Below are 26,135 nucleotides of genomic sequence, written 5' to 3' on the forward strand. Positions count from 1 at the left end.
GGATCACTGGACCTGCCCCAGGCCATGATCCCACAGTGAAGCTTACATGGATGTCAGAGGACTGACTAGTAGATCTCACTGCAGCAGAAAGGCCTTGAATCGAAATACCCATGTACATGATTGTAGCTTCTTCCATAGTGAAGTTCCAGACTGCTCATGCACTGCCTTTGCTAAGCTTGATGTCACTGTTACCATTGCAATTCAGACCCACTGAGGAGCTATGCTGAACTCCAGAAACACACATGTAAGAAGTCCTCATCTATGAGTGCAAACCTAACTGTCAAAAGAAGGTGATGTTTTATTTGTTTACTGTTGATTTTCATTATCAGTTGCAGAGAAGTAGAAGGACTAAACTACAATCACTGAAATTAGTGCTTAAAAGGTATTCCTTTGTATTTGAAGTGTAATGTGACCTAATAAGTGTTCATTCTGAAGCAATTATTTAATGAACAATAGACTAAGGCTGGATTTTAGCTCACTGTGCCCTTTGCAAGTTCTTACTATTCAGTTTGTGGATGCACCTCAGGAATGTAGCACTCTGTACATGAAATATTTGCAAGAATTGAAACGTATCTAAGTATGCAGGGATTGCATGATGACACTTTTGTTTAAATGCTTCTATAACACTTTTCTCCAAGTAGGTGAAAGCATTCTTGTGCTTTTATGTTAACTGAAGCAAACTTTCACCATCCATGAAAGTTTGCTTCAGACCATTGTCCTCATCTACAACTTAAACAGTGGAAAACTACGGGAACGATTAGATGCCAGACATTATGTCTTTCTATAAAAGGATCTTTCTTGCCTCTGTGGAGGTCCTTCTGTGCTCTCTGATTCAACAGGATGTTCAGCACATACTTTACTAATTGGCTTCAGGTGAGCTATCTGATCAAGTTCTAGAGCCCTGCAGGAAATGGTGATGCACTTCTCACATATTTAAAAGAAAGAATCACAATTTACCCTTTTCTTCCTTTTTCTAGCCTCATGTGGAGCTATTCATATACGTCTTTTTCTTGTGAAATAGTAATTGGTAGTAATAAATTTTTTCAGTCAGTGTAGATATTTGTAACATTATTAGGACTGTGCTTGGTCCCATATGACTCCTTCTCGTTAATTTCATTAATGCAGTTAGTTTTTCCTCTGGTATTATTACTTTCCATGTGGACCTTTATATTCTTGAATCTGACAACACACATTTTCAATAAAATACGATGAAGATTCAGGACAGAAGTATACTGCACTGCAACCAACCTGCTGGGACTGTTTCAAAAACTATAGCCTGCTTTGACAAAGTTAACCTATTTCCTTTAGCTTTAATGGCTGAAGGTTTTTAATTTCCATAAATACAGATAAAATATGATGTATTAAAAATTTAAAGGTACCTCCTGTTGGTTGTCACAGAGCATGTAAAACACCTTGAAAGTCCATCAAGACTTTTATAAAGAAGGAAGAAGAAAAAGTGGCTGTTAAGCAGAGGAGAAGAGTTCTTATGGTTATGAGACTTACTGAATATAACTACAGTAGCAGAATTTACACAACCTCCACAGAAGATATCATTACCCAAACTCCACAAAATCAAAGTGATCCTTTGATCTGTATCATGGATTGGGGTTTTTTTTGGGGAAAAAAAGTAGTTGAATATGATCTGAATGCTTTGGGAATGCTATAGCCCAAGAGGGTAATTTGTTTGCTTCTCTCTACCTACTGATGCTGCTCAGGGAAAGCTGCCATCTGGAGCTACAGCGTTTTCTGTAGCTTTTCCCAAGGCTTTGTCTCTGCTGTCCTCTGGTGCTCAGGAGTTTTGCAGCAGAGTGAAAATGACTGCTGGCTGTTTTAATGAATTATCAATGCCACGCTTTAGTGAACGGGATTATTTTACAGAGTTCAAATCCTTCACAATTTTACAAATTTACTAATTCTGAGACAGACTTAATTCTCAATGGAATCACTGAGTTGTGGATGTTTTTATGATAAAGCTCTTTCAATATCTGGATATATGCTTTAGCTTATGAACTCTGATTTCCTGTTTGCTACTGCTTTCTTCTTGATAATGATGCTTTAATTTTATCTCGTTAGAATTATTTTTTAATTAATTGTATCATATAATACTATCTTCTCCCCTCCCCCATGCTACAGATGGGGAATTTCTCTGAGAAGGCTAGGGATTAGGTTTGACCTGATGTTCCCGACTGTTAATTATACCTCAGTATTAACAAACTGAAAAGCTTCCCTATTAGAAACAATCAGAAATAACCTAAGTAACTGTGTTAACAGAATAATTGCAGTGCCAAATGTGAACAAATGTTTTCCTTGGAGTGGGTTGCAGTAGGGTGGGAGCAACTCAACACACTGCTCGGTGTGGGCGGCATCTCTTTCTCTAATACATGATTTCGTTCATGATTCACCATGAGTCATGCAAGGTAAGCTCGACAGCAGCTCAGCCTCATTGTAAAGTACAGTACAACTGCATCATTTTAGCCTGAAGGGATTGATGTTTGCATAGCTTCTACATGGAGATTTTTTTAATCCGTTTTTTTTGTTGTTGTTGTTGTTGGGCCAGACTTTGTTTTATGTAATTGAGGACTGTTTGCTGATAATGAACTATCAGGGGAGAGTTTTGGGTTGTACATTTTTGTGTTAATATATGTTAATTATCCTATACTATGTTTATCTGTTTTATAATTAAACACAGGAATTTCAGTCTTGCTGGAATGAATACAGCCTCTTCCAATTTCATCCTGAGTGAAATCTCCATGCTATATAGCGACTTACCCCAGTTCACAGAGAACTGGTGTGGAAATGATACACAGCTCTGCAGACACACCTCCCTCAGCACACCCCGTTGGATCCTACACTATGCGTGAAAGTGCTGCCTCCATGGTAGTTGTTCTAGGATTACTGTTCTCTGCCCTGAAACAGTGGTAGAAAAAATTTTTAATGCCTTTGATTTACAGATGTGTAAAATTAGATTTTGGATGTGCTTGGTGGTTACAGTGAGGACAGAGGAACAGGACTAAAGTGCCAGGAGATCAGTCATCCTGGCTGCTGAGCAGGGCAAAGAACAGAGACTGGGCACATGTGTGGTGGTGGTATGGAGGGTTTCCAAACTCCTTGAAGAAAGAGAGAACCTCTACTCATGGAGAGAGTCAGCACTTCCGCCTAGAGACCACCAGTAGTGTTTCCCAATTCTGTTTTCCAGATGAGCAGAAGGGGTGCCTTGCTGCTGGCATGTGAGATGCTGTGAGAGTCATCTTCCACTGGGAAGAGTGAGCTGGGCTGGGGGCACTAGAACACGGATCTTCAGAATTTCCTGTGTTCAGAACTGTATTTTTAGTGATATAATTAATATTTGGTTATTTCTTGCCATTGAGAAAAGGCTAAGCATACATATTACAGATGAACTAATGTAATCCCAGAGGCCAACAGAACCAGCTTTGCTGCTGCTGAAAAGTTCTAACTCAGACCAACTCAGTGATGCCCATGGAAGTCCAAACTTCCTATTTATTGTGGAAAATCAGAGCAAAATGAACAAAACAACAACTGAAACACCTTTTAAAGGACTTAGATGAGTTAGATATGTTCTGGAATAAAACCATTTACTGGGGAGCTCTAATACCCAAATAAGAAGGCACTGAATACGGTTAAGGATGATCCTAGTTATGGTTTCCAGAATCGGGGTTATTTTGGGAGGGAGGTAGACTTCTGGGGTTTCTGACTGACCTAAATTTCAGCAATTAAGGCCTTGATTAGGACACTGTACAAATCAAAAATGCCCCTGGCCTTTAGACTTTAGTGCCCTTCTACTCCTCCGTGTTTAATATTCAGGATAAATGACTGGCAGCTCCATGCATAAATTGTGGTAAATTTCTTGGTGCTGAGGAGCACTGAGGAGAGCAGTATTCAAATGTGTTTTTGTGAGTAGCTGCTATAAGCCTGTTTCTTAGCATCTAGGTGTTAAAGAAATGTGGGCCTATCACGCTCATGAATCTGCAATAAAGTGAAAAGCAGCTGTGAATAACAAGTAGTTTACAGTGAATAAACACAACATCTTCATAGTGTATCCATATGTTCAGTTACCCATCAGACCCTTTAAGAGAAGCATAAAGCAAATACATACTTGCACTCAGATGCACCCATGTGGAGACTTAACTTCACTGTTGCTGCAGTCTGCTGATCAATTATTCTGTGCAAACTAGGTGTAACATAGTGAAAAGATCACCGTGGCCCTGTACCTCATGCTCTCTGCGTAAGTGCAGTGCAAAAGAAGAAACTGACTATGGGCCTATCTTTAGTCACCTGGGCTTAGCAGTGCAAGACACACAGGACTTCACAAGAAATCAATGAACAGACCTTGTCTAGATGAGATCTCTTTATCCTCATTTTAGCAGAGAGAATATGGGTGTAACATGACAGGAATAGAGAGATTTGAGAAGTATTCATTGGGAATGATTAGAAAGAGAATCAGGAAGATTATTTCAATAATATATTACTTGCCAGAAAAGGAACTTGAAGATTAAAATGATTTTTTAGTCCATCACTTTTATTTGTTAATCTTTATGCTGAACAAAGCTCAGGTTAGGGTGAGTGACTGATCTATTGATTCCAAGTTCAGCAATGGATTAAACATTTATGATATTCCGGCACAAGAAATTATTCATCTTATTGAACTATTTATAAGGTATCCTTAATATACTAAAGGATACCATGGCTAAGGGGAAACTTCACAAAGGCACCTCCCAAACCATCCTTCAGGCATCCTCTGTCAGTGGAAAAGAAACCTGACCTACCTTATGCCAGACCATTTGACTAATGCTGGAACAACACAAAACTTTAGTCTAAAGTATTTTCTTATACTTAAAACATGTCAGGTAACTAAATGTAGCTGCCTGTGGCATCTAACCATAGACATGCAAAGACCTTTTTGCTAACAATTCATCTCTCCTCACCATTGAGGGGCACCTGAGTAAAGCAGCTGTATTAGAAGTTCTACAGTATGGTATAGATTATATGCAGAAATACTAAGTGAGCAGTGATGTACCAAAGATATTTTTTCTAAACTTGCTGGGCTCCACAGGAACAAATCTTATTTTATAAAAAAGGTTGTAAGTGTCTGAAACTTCACTAGAATGATACACTGAATTTGAAGGAATTAAGGGAAGAGTCAGTGACAGAAAAGAGCAATAGGACTGTCAGCACATGGAAGGGAGAAGAGGGGGAACATCTAAGGTTCACCTGGACAAGCAGATCAACAGCACACATCACTTCCTTGCAGAAGGAGTTGGAAGGGAAAAAAGAAACAGTATTGTAGACAAGAAACTAGGAGCTGAGATAACTACAGTGAGATGGAAAACACATCTTCCCCAATTTTCTCCCCACTGTCAGGTAAAAGGCAGCTTGCCAAGTGCTTATTTGATTTGAATAGGCACTTCATAAGTGGGTCAGAAGCCAAGGGTTAGTAAATTGCAATCAATAGCTAATGAGCAGAGAATGCCCCATTGCTGCTATTCTGGCTTCTGGTCCTTCCCAACAGCCAGGTTCTTGCCTGCAAACGGGTCCTGTAGGTGGGTCTTGTGGGCTGCTCCTTCGGCTTGCCTGCATATTGGGTCCTGTAGGCAGGTCCTTCTGCCTGCCTGCAGTCGGGCTCCTGTGGGCAGCTCCTGCTGTTTGCCTGTGGGAAACAGTCTGGGTTTTTTTGTTTTTGTTTTTGTTTTTTAACTTAATCAGGCAAATCCCTTTTACTTCTGTGCCTCTATTCTGACCAACTGGGGCTGAGTTTTAAGCCTTTCAAAGACACCACAATCAAGCCCAAACAAATGCAAACCAAATTAAACTAAGGCAAATGTGATAGCCTGTATGATAATTGCCCAAACTAAGAAGTGTGAGAACAAGAAACTTGATGTAGATGACTTGTGTAGTTTTCAGAGCTTTAGTTGTCTATTCTTTGTAGTGAAAATTATTCCTCAAAGGCTATGTTACTAATACTGACAAGTCCCTCCTTACACAATTCTGCAGTTGTAGAAGTGGAGCTCTCTAGCTGCCTGCTAATGTCTTCAATGGATTAAAAACTGGATGTGTGTTTGTGTGAAAGGCAATGACCACAAATACAGAAAGAATTTTAGAGTAAGTTTTCATAATTTCTCTGGCCTGTTTGCACACTTGCTTACTCTCCTAGTCAAGTCAACTAAAAGGAAAAAAATCTTTAGCTTCCATGAATCTTTGGGCATTTCCAGCCAAAGATGAGCCCATTTCCACTAGAGAGGTCATTTATCAAGACTGAGTGCTTCTGAAATCTCATTCACTTAGTCCAGACAATATGCCATCAAACCGAATCAAAGTATGATGATATTACAGCACAGCATCACCATGGCATGGCTGCAACGTGGAGACAAAATGATGGCAACTTGTGTGGTTTGAGTCCCATGGAGGAGAGGGGAGTGTGAAGAGTGGTATCCTATTATGTACTATATTTAGCCATCAGATGATCTGCAATGCCTACAGAGGTAGGAATAACAAATTGACAGCACTGAGGCTGATGATTTATTGTGAGCACTTACAGTGAGTTCCATGTCTTCCTCGTCTTTTTCTTTCACTGGCTTCTCTGGTTCCTCTGGATCCTTTTCTTGAAGATGGATCTCATTGGCCTGGGTCATGTAGGGCATATCATCTTTGTTCTTGAACTCCAAGCTGAGGATTGAAGGAGGAAGTAGAATTCCTAGAATTACCTAAAGCAATAATAATGATAACAATAATCATCACAGAAAACAGGTTATGGTCATAATGGTTACTTAGCATCAAATGGAACAACTCCCTCGGATATTTAGGAAAAGAAAGATACATGTGCATGTGAGTTTCTATGACAATAAAGTATTTGTCATTTGGGGTATGTCACCAGAGCACTGAAACAAAGCATTTAACTTCTACTAGTGTTGCTGTGAATGCTCTTGAATGTTTTATGTGCTTGCACATCATCAGATGCATAGTGCTACATACTAGAATGTAGGTACAAAATATTATATGAGGTCAAGAGTAGGTGGGACCATGTGGGTGTGCAGACCTGCAAATATCTGCATTATACATAATACAAAATATCAGTATAAATGACACACAGAGAGTATTTACTTCTACAGAGAGGGTTAGTAGGTCTCAAGCTCTCTGTGTCCATGCTTAATGCACACTGGTAGTCAAAGTTTAACTGTGTGTGGATCTGAGGAGATAAAGCAAAGCCAGCAAAGGCAAATGCTGATGCCTGGATTTGCAGTCCCTTTAGATTTTGTTTCAGTAACCAGGCAGCTGTGTAATGTTAATGCCAGTTCTTTCTTTTCTACCTTCCCCCTCTTACAATGCAGGAGTGTAGAAACCACTAAAATTACTTTGTTTGGATATATAAAGAATGAACAATACTTGGGGTTCAAACATTAGTACAACTGAATAGATATCACTGTAATACAAAGCAAAGTCTGTATTCACAAGCACAATAACTTTTCCTGGTTATGCTACAATTTCATGGAGAATGATTTTCTTATATATCTCTCCCTGAATGACAGTGAAACCAGATACTTGACTTCTTGGCAGGCTAGGGAGGCTGCTTGTGCTCATCATAACAGCAGAAGCCTGTGCTGTAGGAAACATTCAAAGTACTCAATGAGGAGCAGTTAGTGTATGGGAATGCTGTACCCAGCCTCAGAAAAGCTTCCTCCACTGCTCCTGCACTCACGAAAGGATGAGCCCAGGGAGAGGGGGTTACAGGCAGACCTGGCTTCACAGAAAGGCTACTTTTAAGAGAAGGCAGAATTAACAGTTGCCCCTAGCCCTTCCCTTGGTGCTATACATCCCTGGCAACAGTCTAAAGGATTATATTAATTCTTCCTGCCATTCGTCAGTTTCAAAGGGACAAAACCATTCTTGGCAAATAAACCATGACTCATGCCTGCAAATTTATTTCTTTGTCATGCTGCCTTTTGCTTATGTAGCTTGTAGCCTGCTTTAGCTTTAAACAAGTTCTGCTAATGAGCTTCAGTGAAATAAAATACAGACTAGAAACTGAGTAAAATATCCTTGTGAAGCCCTGGTGTTACAAGAAGCTGAAAGGAAACTGAATGTGTTACCTCCCATTATGCATTATGAAATAAAGGTCTGTTTTACGGCTTAAGAAATGTGTGCTGAAAAGTGGAGTGAATGTAGTAGGAAATCAGTTGCTGCACTGCTCTCCACGTACCAAGGCCGAATATCTGCAAAGCCAAACAACAAACAAAGCAGCTGTCCCTCTGCAGGATAACAGGCCTGTGAGTTCAGGAAATAGGTAGTAGGAATGGCTTCAAATGTGAGAATATTTTCTATCTGTAGCAGAACAACACAAATGCACAGGTCCTGCATAGGAATGCTATCAGCCACTTGTTCTCATTCATTGCTGGCACTGGATTAAGAGCCAGTATAAAAGCAATGCAGGTACTCCTAAGCATTCTTGCCATTACTGAACGTCTTTTCACATGGCAAAACAGCTGAGCAATTACCACTTTTCACACAGGCAATTAGTGCAGAAAAGAGAATCCCTTCACTAAAAATATTTCTCAGTGATCTGAGAGGAAGAGGCAATTCTTGGGTATCTTCTGACTGATGAGTGCTTTGGTGAAGGTGAAACATGCCATGGACTCAAATTCATCTCTCAGAATTCACTTTGCACTGTTAGCAGTTTTTTCAGCTGTGGAAGTAAAGCTTAAACAGGTTTGAAAACTGAATTACTCTTTAGACACTCTAAAGTAGTCCCTTCCGATGCCATCAGGAAGATTTGCGAGGGTTTGCAAGGGAATTTGTGCTTCTTGCTTGGCATGTTCTGGGGAAGGTTGTCAGATCAGCACCTTTCACTAACGGTTAATTCACTTACACTTCCTTTTCCTTTTTTTATCTCTAAAACTCTTGACTAACTCCTCAAGTATACAGGCAGGGTGACACACTAACCTCCTAGCTCAATTCTTATTCTCATAAATGATATCAGAGGGGACTTCAGGAAAGGGAATGAAAAAAACTAATTTGCGTGCTTTGAACTTAGGCTTATGATAAGCCCCTGCTGGAAAACTGAACACAGGAAGAATAAACCCTGCTTAATGTCACTGCAAATAAGCATCTGAAATAGGGTTAATTTAGACAGTTATTACTGACTTGTTGCGAACCCTGTCATCATCTATTAGAATTCTCTGAATGTTAATTTTATTTTAAAACAGGAATGACCTTTAGGCCAGAATTTTTTCGCATCCGGAGACGACCCATCCACATGTCTGTGAGCAGCATTTGGCTGCAAGTGTGAGCAATGAAGTCCCTGTGCTTGGCTGCCACTGCAAGCTGCAGGCATGTGGCATTGCTCCAGTTCTTCAGCTCATAGGTCAGCAGTTTCATGGCCAGTTGCTCGTCCTGCTTGTATGACTGGTCCAACAGCTCGACCGCCAGCTGGCCGAAGTCCCTGCAACAGAGGGACATCTGTTCACTCCCATTAGCACACACAGCCTCGTGCACAGAACACCTGTCTGCAACTGACAGTCGCTGCACGGGGCACATCACCTTCCATCATGCAAACTGTGATGTTGACTGTACACACGGAAATCCACATTTTCAAATGTGAGTGGCTAAGGTGAGGCATATAAATAAGTGCCCCAACTTAGCAGTGATGAGCACCCACACCTACCAGCTGTCTGCTCCCACCTCCCTGCCCACCTCCTCTGACATTTTCTAGCTGAAATCATCTGGTTATCTGCAGCTTAAAGGATTGTTTCTCTTCTGTTTGCCCATGGCTTCATGGTCAAGTCTCCTGAAAGAAGGAGTATCCAATATCCTTTCTAAAATCCTAAATTTCTAAAATTTTAATATCTAGTATCTTGCCTTGCTCACCTAAGCATGATCTCTTGGTTAATTAACACTTCTGTCTGAATGGTATGCTTATAAGGATTTCAGTAACTCTTCTGCTTGGTATGTACAGAGTATCCTGAATAAGCACAGAGAAATGTTGCAGTCTGACTCTTGAGGCCTCAGGGAGAACACATAAACAATATAGATATTTCACTGTCTTGACATCTTCTCATTTCAGAAGTTATATTGGTAACAACTTTGCTACTCTGGCAGTTAGATTGTTTAAAAGCCATTTAGATTTTCTCTAAAGGGACTGCACTTCCCCTACAAGTTAGAAATAAAAGCAAGGTAGCGATATGAAAATCTTAGGCAGGTTCAGAAGTCTCTCTTCCCTCTTTCCTCCCCCCCCCCGCCTCAGGAAAGTGTACATGGAAGGAAATTCACCTGGAATTGTGGTTCAGCTCTTGGGATATGTCATCCACCATGTCGTTTTCTGATGCTTCATGGGCCATGGCTTTGCAGAGCTTGCAGGCCACCAGTGCTTTAGCCATAGCCTCTTCCCCATGTTGCCAGAAGAAGAGGGCCATCTTCTGACGTTTCATCAGCACAGCCCACACCATCAGCTCGTGGAATGGGAAGGGAAAGTGATTGATCTCAGGGTCATCCATATCAATATCAACTTCTTCTTCTTTTTTCTTTGTTGTTTTTCTCCCTCGACGCAAAGGGACATCATCCTGTGGGAATTGCAGAGAAATTTTTTTCATCAGTGAAGGAAATGAATCAATTCACACAATTCATTGAAATCAGTACCTAAGATGGCAAACACATTTTCTGCAGGCCAGTCCCTTCATCATTTTTTGTACAAAATATTTAACATAGGTAAACAATAAAAAAGGTATTGGTGCATACACTGTAATTAAGAAGTCAGTAACCAGGGAAACAGAGCCTTGGACTGTCACTCTGAATTGCTCTTGCTCCCTAATAACACAGGGTACAATCACACAATATCCAGAAACATTTTGGAAGAGCCACCACTAAAATAAAGCTAAGAGTTCACTGCAAATGTAACATCTGCTGTAATGCATCTGCCTCTTTCCACTCCAGAAAGTACACATCCAGAGAATGTTCTGATCTGCTGAAGACTCCCTCTATGATTATTCTTGTTTTCTCCCTTCACCTCCTTACAAAGGTAGCAATCTGCCTTCTTTACTCCTATTTTGCATGTTTATTCCTTCTTTCTCAATCCCTTTGTTGTTTTTATTGTCTTCAGTTTCTTTCCTATTTTAGCCTTTTTCTTTTATCACCTGAGCCGACCTATTCTGTCCCATGTCTATGGATAGCAAAATGAAAGTTGTTGTATAAAATAAACAAACATGAAAATACTACTGTCCCCTTCAAGCATTGGCGTAGCCAATAGGGCCAATAAAACTGAGATAACTTTGGCCTACATGAAGATTTCTGCATCATTCTCTGCGTTTAATTTCTCTGAACACGTTTTAAAGTTAGATGCTATCTGACTGAAATTCTGCTTGTCCTGCCAGACTGAAACATTTTGTTAAATCCTCATGAAAAAAAAAGATCCATAGGTGGGCTAGAGCACTCTTTTTCCTTATCTATCTCCTGGACTTTTATTAAGAAATGTTTCTTAATCTGTCCCTTGTGTAAATATGCTATCTGGATGAAAAATACAATTCATGCTTTCATTACAGTGAATTTAAACATTATCTGGATATAGTTTATATTTGTCAAAGAAGGAAAAGACATCAAGATTTGTCACAGGTTGCCTACCTCCATTCCCAACAGCTTCAGGGCTTTAGGCTGTACAAAAAAAGTTAGAAATATGTTATTTCTCACTGAATAGTGATGAAAAGCTGCAACTATTTGTATATACATATGCACGTAGAGTGACGTAAAATATACAATATAATATAGATAATATATACATAATGTAATATAATGTAGTATTTTATATATATACATATACCTCCCCGACACCCCCCCTCCCACTCCCCCAATCAAATAATTACATATATGTAGTTTTTTCAAACTTGAGTTTGACATTATTTCACCAAAACCACAACATAAGACATACATTTGGATTCAGGTACAAATTACATCTGGTTAGGGCCTGTTCTAGCAAGAAAGTGATAAGGCGTGAATGGATTTCTCTGGCGTACAAGTGTGTTTTGGCCACTACCCTGGAACACTTTTACTGGCTGTTGTGGTGCTGCTCTGAGTGTTGGTTCAGCATTGGTGAAATCATTACTCAAATGCTTTTCTCAATGGAGTGACTACGGGAAGGAAGTCTCTCCCAGCAGCTACAATCATTTCCCTTTCAAATGTGAAGTGTCAAAGCAAAAGGAAACAAACCCGTTTCAGGTAGCCATCTACAACCATTTCACAGAGCTGTTGGTATTGATAGCTCTTATTACTACATTCAGTGCTCTGTATTGCTACAATCTGAAATGCGAGGCAAAAATAGACCAAGAAGGAGCTACTAATCTTACTGGGAGGAGCTGAACAGACTTCTACTCATGCTGGATTGGGTCAGCAGTAATAAGGATGCCAAAAACCAGCTTTTGTGTTTTAGAAAGACCTTACTTTGTATTCACAGTGTTATAATTCATCAAAAGTGGAACCCACAAAAATACTTAACAGTGGTTTTGCCATGAGCCCAATGACTGCTGGAGCCACATCCAAAAAAATTAATTAAGTTTTGAGTTATGGGTTTCTTTGCCCTGAAATCTTCACATCACAATCAGGAGATGAGCCGTAAGACAGGAAATGCATCTAACAATGCTCAAGTTCTTCAAGTGTAACTCAGGAGTTAGAATTATACTATCATTTGTGCAGGTCAATGACTTGTCTTTTAAAAGCTGTGAATACTCATAATTACAGGTTTTAGAGTCAGAGGAGACTGTTTTATGAGGAGACTGTTTTATGTGCTGGTTTCAGATGGGCAGCAGAATGCAACAATTTTTCATTAAATTAATAAAAACCATAGCTTGTGATTGGCTTGTGATGCATTATAGTGAGATAACTGCAATGTACATAATGGAAATCAATCTGTAGAATGAAGAGCGTGTACATTGGACCCCACCAGTCCGGAAGCATGTAAGAAGCTATGGTAATCCCTACCAGTTGGTACAGTCATGAGGATGGCAAATAACTTGTTTCTTACCCTCTTGGGCCCGAACAAGTTGTGGTACAGTGTTCTGAACCGCTTTCGGGTGTAATTGCAGCGATATGCTCCTCCCATCAGGTATTCTATCACCAATCCAATATCAATCAGACTTATCCGATAATCAGGAGGTAAGTTTCCCTGCAAGGAAAATAGGGATGGTGGGAGAAAAAAAGCCTATTACTGGCATTGTTAAATATACTTTATAATGGTTTTAGAATAAAACAAATTAAATAGGTAAAAGCAGGAATTTATTATTATGCTGGTTAATTAATTCACCTTAAAATAGATCCAACCGAAACCTGGATATTCTCGCTTGGAAAGAAGACATAAGTTAAATAAGGTGAAGAACTTGTTGGAAGTAACAGAAGATAACGTCAGTACACAGTACTCATATTCTTCAGCTGGGAAAACAAGGAACATGACTGCAGAAACAAAAACATGAGGATCGACACACTTGAAAAGTCAGGCACAGTTGATGGACTCTAATTCTCCAAGATAGCACCTTTTCTGCAGCAGCTGTTACCCACAACTTGTCCCGGCATCTCACATCTTTGCTGGCATCTCTCTGGACTGCCTCATCTGAACTGTCAAGGCATGGTGAACTGACATAATGCAGCATCTTTTGTGGACATGGGACCAGCTCCTTCCCATTCTGCAGTGTTTCCTTCCCATGTTCCAGGAAAGAAAGTGCAGGAGGAGTGGTGTTACAACTCTAGAGGACTTACACAGTACACGAGCTACTATTATTGCTAGTTTCTAGGGGCTAGGAGAGTCTATCAGCACTCAGTCTTGGAGTAATGTTCAAAGAATACACACCTCTGCGTAAGTTTCACACCGAGAATGAGGAAAGCATCTGTATGTACGGAAGGTGTAATAAACAAAATATCTGTGGCTAATTATTTCGGGGTTTGTCTATGGAGAAAACTACAGGCCTAGCAATTTTTCTAGATATCTACTACTTGAGTTCCTGACATATACTACTAAAAGCCCCTTTAAACATATAATCTAATTACGTAATTTCCAGCAGAGCCATGGAGATTGTCTCACAAGAAATGAACTGAGTTTGTGGCAAGGGTCATTAGCAGGATCCTGGAAAAGATGCCTAAATACTTGTCCTTCCATTTCTTTTCCTTTCTTATCCTCTGTTAGATATTCTTATATATCTATGTTTATGTATATGTATATGATGTCTTCAGCATGTACCTTTCAACCTGAAAGGAAGAAGAATGACAAATATATCCACATCTCACTGTCCTCTTAAGGTGAACTCCCTTGCACACATCCTCCTTCTCTTCACTGTCAAGTCTGAAAATGGCATCACTAAGGTTACGAGTTCTCCAGTACTTCTGGCTTGCAAAACTGTGAAAAAAGATTTCAGTAACAAATTGTCTCTCACTGCACATGAACTTGCTTTGAGTTAATGGGGCATTTCTGTTCTCCCGTTGCAGTAAACCCAATGGGGCACCTCGTAGGCCAGAACAATTTCAGGCTGGGGTGCACTCACTGATGTGCCAGTCAAGTCTCTTGGGGTCTCTGGCAATGGGGGAACAAAACCCCATGTGGGCACACCTGCTCTTCTATTCCCTCCAGTGGAACTCCTCAAGGAAAACTCTGATCCCTTTACAGGAGGAAAGGACTAATGGGAAGGGAATGAACCCAAATGAAAGTTTGCTTCCTTCTGTAACTCACTGCTTCTGAGTTGATCGGATGACAGTTCATGTTTCAGATAGCATTCCCTACCAGAAAAGAAGGCATGATTCAGCAAACTGTGAACAGATCACCTGGCTCTACTGACCTCACTAAGAAACCCTTCAGACTTACAGAACAGTCTCTGTTCTGTACGTCACTGTGCAAAATACATGACTACAAAATAAAAAGAGAAAAAGTGTAAAAAGAGATAAATTATCCTTCTCTGTACTCTGAATAGTAGCCTAGAAAAGAGGAATATTACTCCAATAAAAAATTATCTTATATAGTCAACACTGCAGAAGGACCAGAAAACTTTAACTCCTAGCTTCAAAAGTTTTCAGTGCACAGTAATAAAAGTATCTAATTTTCTATAATGATGTACAGCACCAATTACAGTGAGCCTGTAGCTCTTTTTATGTGTTCATTAGAAGAAGGTCAGTAATTCACATGGAGTAATTTTATGACTGTCATGTCTTGCTGGAAATATCTGCATGTCTGGAGATATCTGTCTGGCTTCTCTGGAGATGTGCTTATTAGATTAGAGCAGAGAAACACTAATGGAGAGCAGATGGCAACTGGTTCTGCAGAAGAGAAAAAGTGGATGCAAATATCCTTCTTCCTTTTCTGCCTCAGCCATGAAGAGCAAGGCTTGTTTCCAGCCCCGCTACCACAGTACAAGCAGCACACTGAAAAGGCTCAGGAGGGAGAGAGGGAGGCAGTGCTCTGGTGTACCACGCTCAGCAATCAGCTGGCATTCAAAGGGACAGAAAGTCAAGCAAATTTAGTGGAAAAAATTGAGCTGCCAACCATTTTTAAGCAATGTCCCCTAGCACATCCTTTTGCAACCTTCCTAATCCTGTCTAATTTGATGGGTGGGGGAATTACTGTGGTTTGCAGGAATGTGTATTAGCTTAGATAATTTGTACATGGTAACACATATGCTGAACAGTTTAAAGAAAAATAACAGCTAAAAATAAAATGAAAAATAAACCTAAAAATTAAATCAAAAAATTAAATTCTTCTAGGTTAGTTTGGTTGGTTTTTCTGCCAAAAATGTTCTTCTCTCTCCAGAATCTGTAAAGTGATAATTCTACTAGAACAAGGATGAAAGCATTAGCAGAAATGGGAGCTGCAGCTCCAAGGCAGGATTGTAGTTCAACAGAGTCCTTCTATCTTAAGGCCTTCACTCAAACTGAATGCTTTAATATTATTAAGTGGCAAAAAATATTTGAGCAGTTAAGAAAGAGCAAGAGGCATCAGGGTGCTACATGTGTTACAAAGGGTGAGTTCCTTTATAGAGTTCTGATTTCTAATTTTTAATTAAAAATTTAGGAAAAAAATTTCCATTAGAGTAACTTTGATATAATATGCATCTAAACCTCACAGATAATATTGAAATGCTTCATTAAGAAAATTCCCAAATCCACAGCAAAAATACACATTTCATAAACATTACTTTTCCAAAGTGAGAAGCCCTAGTAAAGAAAACAGCACCATCCTTGTGAGAGGAGTTACACACATGCCAAAGCATTTGCTGTATCAGCAGACAGCTTGAACTAGCCTGGCAGTGCTAAGAACTCTTGTAAATGAAGCACAGTGGTGCAAGTGGGACAGAACTGCCCCAAGAACAAGCCAAGAACAAGAATTTGGTTGAGATAATTCTACTGCAGTCTAGATGGTAAAGAATGACAGAGGAGAAACTTTGATTTTGAGGTAAGATAGGTGTCCTGGTTAATAATCATCTGATCTTCTAATGTTGGGGAAAACTCTTCAATGTTAATGCACTATTCTTCTCCTGAAGAAACTTCAGCTTTAAACTGTAGCTAGTCAGTTGTAGTACTTTTTTCACTTCAAGTGCATTTTTGTGTCACCAAGTATCAAACCTCTGAGTTTACATGCTGAGGAAAAAATATTACTGTCAAAATTCTGTATACTTCTAGTTTGTTCTCTGGAAATGCAGGCATACAGCAGTAGTCCAAAAAACCCCCAAATCTGGAAATGTAAATAATCCTGAAGTGGAATTGAGATCTGTTAATTACATACAACTTTTTGCATAAGAGAAAAAAAATCCATCTGTTAATTTCTACTGATCTTCATCATCTAGTTGAGGCAGGGAGGGATTTTTATTTTTTTTTTAAATTTGTAGAGGGCAACCTCCACTTGCAGACATGGTGTCCAGCATGGCCACTTTCTGATTCCTTCTGCTTAGCCTGGGTACAGTCAATGGAAGGAAGCCAAACTTACATGTTAAATTCTGGACTTTTGACAGGAGATGTCAAAGTGGCCATGAGGCAAAAAATGCAGGCAGTTTGGTCCCACTATGTACTTACGGAACTGAGAGGACTGAAAGGTGATATGAGGCAGAGTCATTATATCATAATTTGTCTTGTTAATACATGCAAAATATATGCACATTTTGATTACTGTAAATTCTTTAAGATTGTGCCTCCAGGCCTTTACAATATGCTGCCTAGGCTATCAGTCTTCACAGCAGTATTTAGAAATCCAAAGGGAAAATATATTGTTGTGTGGGAAAATAATATGTGTGTCCATGTGTGTGCGTGTGCATATGTGTCTACAGGCTGCCACAAACAGAATGTGATAATGTGACTTCCGTTGTTCTAATTATTTGCTTTATGAAGCAGGCAAGATTGTTTTTCAAACAAAACAAAACAAAACCAAACCAAACAAAAGAAAACACAACAAAACAAAATACCATCCTACTGATTTATACAGCTATATAGTACAATAGTAGTAAATTACTGCTTCTACGATTTTTAAGCATCCATTTTCTATCTGAGAATCCACAATGATCCAGATGCAAATAATTTTTTTTAGCATACACCGTTTTAAATAGTGCAGGTTTTAAAATTGAGATGTACGTGTAAAAGCACAGTGTGCTTTTCATATTGTGTATTTCATATTGATTAGGTGCTGCCTCAAGCTGATGTATGACATACTTTTGTATTTATATTCTGTGATGCTGTAATTAAATCTGAGAGGCTAGGTATATGGCATCAAAATATACATAAACTCAAAAAATTAGCATCAGCAGAATGGTCTGTCTTTTTTTTATGCATGCTGGGCCATCTAACTGTCAAATGGTGATGTGTCCATTCAGAAGTTATTTCCAAGGAGGTGTTTTCATTTAAACTGTTGTCGGATCTGCTGACTGATTTATGGCTTGGTTGACTGGTAAGGGATCTGTTCCGCTGGCAGGGCTATGGTGAGCTGTCACTTCTCCCTGTGAACCATGGCTGTTCCTCATCACTGACAAAATGAGAAATACGGACCCAGAGGTGCAGTTTTTTTCCTGAAGGTGCTAAAGAGCTGCACCAGCCTGTCTACTTTTAAAGTCCTCACCTATGTTCATAAAACTGATTCAATGTAGTTGGAATTACTGAAGATTTTAGATATGCTCAGAGGAAAGAAAGATAAATTTAAGGAAAGATAACCATCACCTAATATTTAGAAGTCACTGTGGAACAAATAATGTCATCAAATATAGGGTAAGTTTATTTATTGTCTATCAATATACGTCTGTGAGTACAGATCATCTTTGACTACCTTGAAGCCTTTTTTTTCCAAGAGTTTCTTTAAAAATACGTATTTGGCTAGAGGCTCAGAAAAAAGATTGATACTACTTATTTACTCAACATACAATTTGCTATGCCTTTGAAAAAGGACGTGGAAAGGTGATTCTGGGGGAGAGAAGGAGTTTGGAAAGGTAAATACTTTAAATTAGAAGAAAGATGATGCTTGTTTCAAATACTTAAGAGTTACATAAATTACATAAATTTAGTAAAAAAATTATTCTGGAAACCTGGGCTTCAAGAGCAGTATCCATTCTAAATATACTCTAGCTTTACTCTGCTCATTCCAACAGGATTTGTTGTGCATGGTTTCTTCTGTAGGTGTTTCAAACTTTTCAATGGTCACTCATAATTGGACGATGGTGACGCCATTTAACACACTAACCAAAGAATACCACCAGAACCTTCCTAAACATGCTACTGACTATTCTGTAGAATTACTTAATAAAAAGATGCTCTATGACACATTTCCACTCTCCTCCCTTAGCTGACTTCAGTTCTGTTCAGCTGTCACTGACAGAAGAAACCACTAAAACCTGTGCTCTTAGAAAAAATGTCCTCTCCTTTTAAAATTTTCTATCTAGTCCCATGTACAGAAATATCCTTTCTCAAGTATGGTACCCTTGAGGTCTGACTTACATAATGTGCAAGGTTGTAATCTGCACGTACTTTGGGAGAATATTCAAGCTGATGAGGTTGTTTGCAGACTCAATCTCCTTACCTGATCCATATATTTAAAGGATAAGGGATTTCAATTCATTGCAGCTGCTGTGCTGTAACATTTTAATCCTGAGCACATTGGTAAAGGTATTTGGTATTTCCTTTCTGCCACTATACCTTTCAGTGTTTCTGTCCTGCTCTTCTAATGGATTTTTATAATTCAAGGCTCTTGAAATTAACATGATAAGGGTCAAGGGAAAGTAGCACTACTCATTTTTTATATTTCTGCTGAGGAAGATGGCTACAACATACCACACAATACAGAATGAGGAACTGTTTCAACAAGGCAGGATCCAGCACACAGGTAACAGCTATTTTACAGGCTTGGAAGTAAACTAACAACACAGAAAGTAGCTTTAATAACAGTTGCAGGTATGGAAAAATACAAATAACAGCATAAATCCACACAGTATGTAAGAGCCTACAATTATGGCAGCAGACACACTATTACTCAAGCATCTAAAACCACAGAGAAAGCAAGCCAAATAACTTGCTAATTGTGCTTAGTATGCAAAAAGTTCATATTTGGAGCACACAAACAGGACACTCTGTACTGGCAGGAAGGAGAAGGCTCTGACTGAAAGCTCATGCAAAACTGAGACTGTATCTAGCTACAAAAAAGCAATGGCATTATTTTCAACCTACCGTCTGTTGGGCTCTTACCTTTTTGACATCCCTGACTAGATGATGCAGAGTATTGGATGGTCCATGTCTCTGCAAAGGACAAATGAAGAAGAAAAAAATAGTTTGCACAAAATGTAAATGTTAGGATAACTTTCTCACCTTAGTATTTTAGAAATCAGGCAGCTGAGAGAACTTAAATTGTGCAGTGCTATCAATTAAAAAACCACAAAACAATTACAAGAGCATTATTTCACCTGAATCCTCTTTTGTAGAAAACTCTTCCATAAGAAAACCCTAAGAACTACTGTATTGGATGAAAACTGAAGTCCTGTGTACCAGGTTAGGCTTGGAAAAGCCAGGAGCACAGCACAACATGCACTACCTCTGGGAAAGAACGGACAGAAAACCAGCTGCTTTAGTCTCAGCCACTTCCTGCACACTTCCATCGCTGACGGCTCAGAGAGACTGAGCCTGGCATTGATCCTGTCTCATCTGAAAGCCACTGTCCATGAATGCACATGTATGTGAATGCAGCATGCACAGTGTGTGAATTTGTCCAATCTTCTTTTGACTCCAGCTGGCATTGCAAAAATATTCTGAAGAGGAATACCGCAATTTCAATTTTATTATTATTATCGTTGTTGTTGTTGTTTTTATATCTTAATTTATTTTCTGCTTTGTTTTTGACTGTTGCTGATATTTTAAGAGACTTTTATGAGAGGTCTTCTTGGTCGTAGCTGATGATGGATGAGATCATTGCACATGTGTAGAGTCGATGTTTCCATACATGCATTGCTCTGCACTTCTCAACAGTTATTTTTACATAAACCCATCTCTGAGCATGATGAGACTTACCTGTGATTCTTCATATGCTGCTTCAGATTTTCCTACCCTGAGTGATTCTAAATCATCTGTGAACATTATTGTCTCTTCTGTAGGTACCATTTTTCAGATCTTATATAAGCAAGCTGAACAGCTGTGGTCCCAGGACAGGGTCTTCTTCAATGACCCTGGTCATAATGTCCTTTTGTGGTGAAAACAGACCATGTATTCCTTCTCTCTGTTTTCTAACATTCAAGTAGTTTTTAAACCAAAAGTGTCCCTGATCTTCTATGCCATGGCTATACTTCTTTAGTAGCCTTTGAAGCTTTAAAATATTGTCAAACAGTTTTGCAAGAAAAAAGGGGACCAAGTGCAACATCCTTATTCTCCTGCATGTTGATTGCAGAAATGGTAATGGATTTCTAAGGCTTAAAATTTTCCTACAGAAGCTGGGTAAACTCTTTGTTGACATAAAATTGATTCCCTTGTCTGTGAATTCTATAATTTGTCCTATTTTTACAAATTTGCCATGGCAGAGGTAAGATTCAATGGTCTGTAGCTTCACAGGTCACTCCTAGGTCTCATGCTGAAATATGGTATTTTTTAACTGGCCTTGTGATTTTTCTGGTGCTAAGGCTACTATGGATGCATTTGATCATATATTATAATTGGTAGTTTAGGCATTTCACAGCCCGGATCTTTCAGAATTTGTGCATGAAAAAATTTATGCTGATTTCTATAGCAATAACTTAATTCAATTTTGTAGCTCTAGAACTGAAGACTTCCCTCAAACTTATTCCCTGTAAAAGCTGGCTTTAGTACAAGAACTACACTGCTTATCCCTGTTGCAAGAAAGCTCACAGGCATTCTGTTCTTAATACCTGGGTGCTAGTCCATAGGCAAAGTGTAAGGTGATCAAAGATCAGATGGGAATTTGTCTCTAGGGTGACATGGATACCTGTTTCTCTACATTTTGCCCAAATCTAATGAATTCTTTTCATGTTTGATATTTTTGCAAGACTGACTTCTGGTCACCATCAGTGTGCAACACCTCTGGATAACAGCCCAGTGTGGCAGCTTACGACGGCAAGGGCTTTGAACAACCTGGCAGAAGAAAAACTTTTTGAAAAGAGATACGCTCATATCACAGACTTTCTCCAACACACAAAACTGGGAATTCTAAGAACTAGACAGTGCTTTAAGACTTTTTTCATAACACATAGGAAGTTTGAACTTTCTGAACTACTACCTAAGTTGGGTGAATGCTGGAATGTGTTTTGCATTTGAGAATTCAGAAGCAAACTGAACTTGTGCAGTTTTCTATTCATTTTAATGGCAAAGATTAAAAACCTGCAAACAGGTTTTTAAAAGTCGAAGGTATAATTTTTGGAACACTCAGTGAGGGCATGGGAAAGTCCTTCACTATAACAGAGATTGATTAAGAGTTGGATGATTTTTCTGAAACCATATTGTCAGGAGTCATATAACACCATTGTATGGTCCTAACTTGCCAGTTAGTGTCTTCCAGCCAATGCCACCTGCCTAAATCTTAGGCTTGTCATTGGAATTACAATGACAAGCAATTAGCTGGTACTGTGTGGGGCTTAGTTCATGTCTTACAAAATCCATACAGCAGATTATGTGGGCAAGACACAACATGTTACATTATATGAGAGACAAGCAAGAGAGACAATATGGACTACTGAAAAATTTCTGCAGCAGGTGTTGACTGCCTTGTGCATCATCATCATGTCATTACAATACAAGTGGGAGCTAGAACAGTGAATATAGAGACAGAAAATTTGCCTTAGGTTGGCCCTACCGTATTGTACAGTTCCTCTAGCCGGGAGATGGTGAGAAAACGATGCATGCTTACTCCATTTTCTATGAGTAATTTCACAAAATCCACTCTGTCCAACACCAGTGCATCCAGCATCGCTTGCTCAAGGGAGCCCACCTGCAAAGCAAGTGATTAATTGAAGCTGTTCCTGGGCGTGGCAGGCTGCATCCAGCTGGTTCAGTCACTCTAGCACAAGCAGGGAATCCTGACAAAATTCTGAGGGCTGCTCTTCTATGCTTGAAATGGGATAATCACGGTTTTAATCTGTAACAGCTTTTTCTGACTCAGGGCTGCATTTCAAAAATTAATATCAGAGTGCTAGTTAACATACTCTAGGAAAAACAGATTAGGACAAAGGAACTGGAACCCAGAAAACTGGTGACCACATCTCCACCCTATTCACCATGTCATTATTATTGCTATTTCTTTTCCTGTCAAACATTTTATTTGTATTGGATTTATTTGTTATGGGCACACAAAATCACTTTAGTTCTGTTTTTTCTAGAGTTTTCTTTTGTTTGTGGTGTGGAAACTCAGGGAAATTTGAACACCCAGGAAACAGAAATAGCTTCACAATTTGCATTCCTTTGAAGGCCCAAATGCAAGAGGTCTACTCACACAAAACCCCTCCTTCTTATCTCTTGTAGGTCAGGTGGAGTTAGAATGATGAGAAATTACCTCATCCTTCCAGCTTTTAGCTTGCAAAATTATTTCAGTTTGCAGAATTTATGCAAATTTTTGCTATGATGTGGTGATGAAGAGATAACAGTAAGGCCAGTTTAGTGCCATTAAAATCCCTCTTTCGTTTTGACATACATGTCAAAATGATACGATGCACAATATCACAGACAAAATAAATAGTCCTGTTCACTCCATAACTGCAAAGGCGAGGATTTTTGTACTAGCTTTTATGGGCAGCAAGCTGCAGAAAGCTACATTTAAAGCAAGGATACTTAAACAGAAGCTGTTCCCATTGTTATAATTTTTCCATGGGGAATTGTAAATGCTCATGTAATGACAGCATGTGAAATTTTAATGACAGTGATGAAACAAGTGTCACAGTAATGACTATTGTGGTCCCATTGAAACTTCTGAGACAAGATAAGTTGGGCTTTGAGGAGATAAAGATCGAGGCTTTCTCGTTTTTTTTTTCTGGGTGACTTCTGTCCCTGTAAAAGCTGCAGCACAATCTGGGAGTTGACTCCTCCTCCTCTGCCTGACACAGTGTTCAACAGCCCCTCCATTTACAGCCCTACCACTCCTGAAGAGAATCTATGCCCCTGGTGCTCCCTGGGAATGGTGTGAGCTGGGGAGCAACTGGAGCACAGAATAGGACAGATACAGAGCAGGCAGATAGATGCAGAACAGCAGTGGGCACAAACATAAGACCACCTGAGGTCTGGAGCCACAGCCCATCTGCAGCGACACTGCTGATCAGCTCCTGCAGTCTACCTGACTTCCAACATCTGTGTGGCATATTTTTATGCCAAATCATAACCTTAAATTCAGTATTTGCATACAAAAGCATGCTGCTTGAAGAGAAAAAAGATGCTTTGACTTTCCTTGAATTTATAGCCTAGCACTAAAACACGGCTGTACACTTGTTTTTCTCAGATTGCAGAATCATGCTTCGTGGTATAAATCTGATACTTCCCGTTTTTTTCAGAGGTATGGTTTCCTACTCTTAAGGCATCGCTAGATGTCACCATTTCCTTGGACAACAGAACACATTACCATCTCTGCAACTGTGCCTGCCTTCAGCAGCTGTGATTGGGAACCATGTGTTTGGCAGGACCCAGTGTGTTTTAAGCCACACTAAAGCCACCATTGCCAACAGAATGGATTTAATACTCTGGAGGGTTCAAAGCGTTTTCAACAGAAGATGCTGTGTATATATATATATATATATATACTGTACCGGCCACTGTTGCCCATAAATAAAGATCTGACTGCGGGCGATGTCTACTCTGTTCCAGGCTAGTGCTAGGCTCAGCTGGTCGGGAGCAGATGCGTTAGCTCCTGTGTATACAGACAGGGGTGCAGGGAGAAAAAAGAAATAAGACATTACGCTCATAATTCCATGGTAATTCCTCTTCTTGAAAAGTCTTACAGATGTCCATCTCATTTCTGCAGCTGATCTCATACTAAAACAAAACCAAACTGTCCATTGCACCTGTAAAAAAAATTGGTTCTCAAATCTGGATGTGTGGTTCTCAGATTGTCTTCTAAACATTAATTATTTCCTCATATTCCCCTTCAATATATAGCAGATACTGGTGATATCAGAAGAGGGAATTCGTGGTGGACTAAACTGGTTTCCCTCCTATTGGATAGGAAGCAAGAGAACAAGCCAGGATACAGATGGAGCTGCAGGAATACACACACCCCCACACATATCACTGAGAGCGCACACACACACACACACACACACGTGCCTCTAGCAATTACAAGTAGATTCAACTCATACAGACACCCCTCATTTCAGTAGTTGTGCTTTTTTTGGCATCTTATGCATTTCCGCTTGGTAAGAAGCATAGAATTTCTCCCCCGTTTGTACTGAGGGGTCTTGGTAGGACAAATTTCCCTTCACATATGAAATATCCAAGTAAGAAAGCATTCTATAAAGCTGGTGTCAAGGTATAATACATCCAAACTAAATCAGAAACTATGTGGATGATAAGATGGATTTGGAGCTGTTTGTTTTTGGAAGAGAGGGTATGTTTTTCCCTGCAGTTTTAATGGACACTGTGGGACATTCCTGTCCTGCTGTGCTTTTTTAATATTTCACAGTTCTGAGCTGATTTGCAATAATAAAACAGCATTTGTGCTTCAGTGTCACAGGGAGAGCTGGCCTGAATGAACTAATTCACCAAATAAATAAAGGGCCCTTTGACTTTTAACTACATATCTGCTTGCAGTGGTTAGGTGATTGTATAAAGGCTTATTTTTTAAAGAACTCATACCTCTACTGTTACTGTGTCTTTATTAATTCTTATACTGATATAATGGAGTGAGCATAAGTAACAGCTTTTCATTACTTCAAAGCATTTCTGTCCCCATTTCTGTACTATTCAAACCCACGCTCTCCAGCTGAAAGTGGACTCTGAAATTGGAGGCAAGGAAAACATAAAGCTGGCTGTTGAAATTCTCTATGAAGACCTTAATGAAAACCTTCATGAAGCCTAGCCTGTAGTTTAATTTCATAACTCTCAACTTTGAAGTCAGTTCACTGCTGACATTGCCAAATACTTGTCAATACCTACAGTGATTGTTTGGGAGATAGTGGATTGTGAATCATCCAAATCACATTCATACAGAAATGAGCTCAGATAAAAAGGTGAACAATGCAGGAACAAAACAGAATTGAAACAAATAAAGGAGGAAGAAAAAAGTGAAAATATTTCTGTGACTTCTGTGGCTAAGAAGTACCAGGAATGCCCCTTTGCATAAGACACAACTTCTCATTGCTATGTGCTACAACACAGACAAAAGCTCTCACAAGAGACCTCAGGGGGAATGCCAACATCTGAAACTTCTGGAGTTTCTTACATAAGCAACACACAGCATTCAAGAACAGAAAATATTTACCTTTGGAAAAGGCAAAAATGTTGCTACATTTCAACATCCCAGGATTTATTTATAAAAACAGAAAACAAAATTACCTGCAGAGAATATGACAATGTAAGTTTAACACAGAGAGCAAATAATGTTCTTCCCCCTTCTGATGCAAACAAGAGATCCTCTCATCAGATCTCCCCCAACCATGTGCCTATAGGAGAAGTGAGAGCTTTAGCAGGTGCTCAGGTAAGGTTTTTGGTGAGCCATGGAG

General features: G+C 39.4%; 1 protein-coding gene across 7 annotated transcripts in view; it reads right to left on the reverse strand.

Moving 5' to 3' along the window:
* Positions 1-26,135, reverse strand: part of TRPM3 (transient receptor potential cation channel subfamily M member 3) — a 397,273-nt gene that overhangs the window by 41,157 nt on the left and 329,981 nt on the right. For 2 of the 7 annotated variants that reach the window (XM_042013143.1, XM_042013145.1), the window contains exons 10-19: positions 24,225-24,325; positions 22,289-22,423; positions 19,684-19,734; positions 13,295-13,330; positions 13,016-13,156; positions 11,623-11,652; positions 10,279-10,568; positions 9,223-9,451; positions 6,552-6,719; positions 5,540-5,665 (exon numbers count right to left, since the gene is read on the reverse strand). In XM_042013143.1, the coding sequence (XP_041869077.1) occupies positions 5,540-5,665; positions 6,552-6,719; positions 9,223-9,451; positions 10,279-10,568; positions 11,623-11,652; positions 13,016-13,156; positions 13,295-13,330; positions 19,684-19,734; positions 22,289-22,423; positions 24,225-24,325 (1,307 nt within the window). The remainder of the gene's footprint in view (positions 1-5,539; positions 5,666-6,551; positions 6,720-9,222; positions 9,452-10,278; positions 10,569-11,622; positions 11,653-13,015; positions 13,157-13,294; positions 13,331-19,683; positions 19,735-22,288; positions 22,424-24,224; positions 24,326-26,135) is intronic. The other 5 variants (XM_042013144.1, XM_042013146.1, XM_042013148.1 and 2 more) reach the window with 3 other exon arrangements.

Source organism: Corvus kubaryi, unplaced genomic scaffold (genome assembly GCF_017639235.1).
Source record: "Corvus kubaryi isolate FWS band 111438036 unplaced genomic scaffold, C.kubaryi_AGA036_p1.0 split1-37296, whole genome shotgun sequence".
Lineage (NCBI taxonomy): Eukaryota > Metazoa > Chordata > Aves > Passeriformes > Corvidae > Corvus > Corvus kubaryi.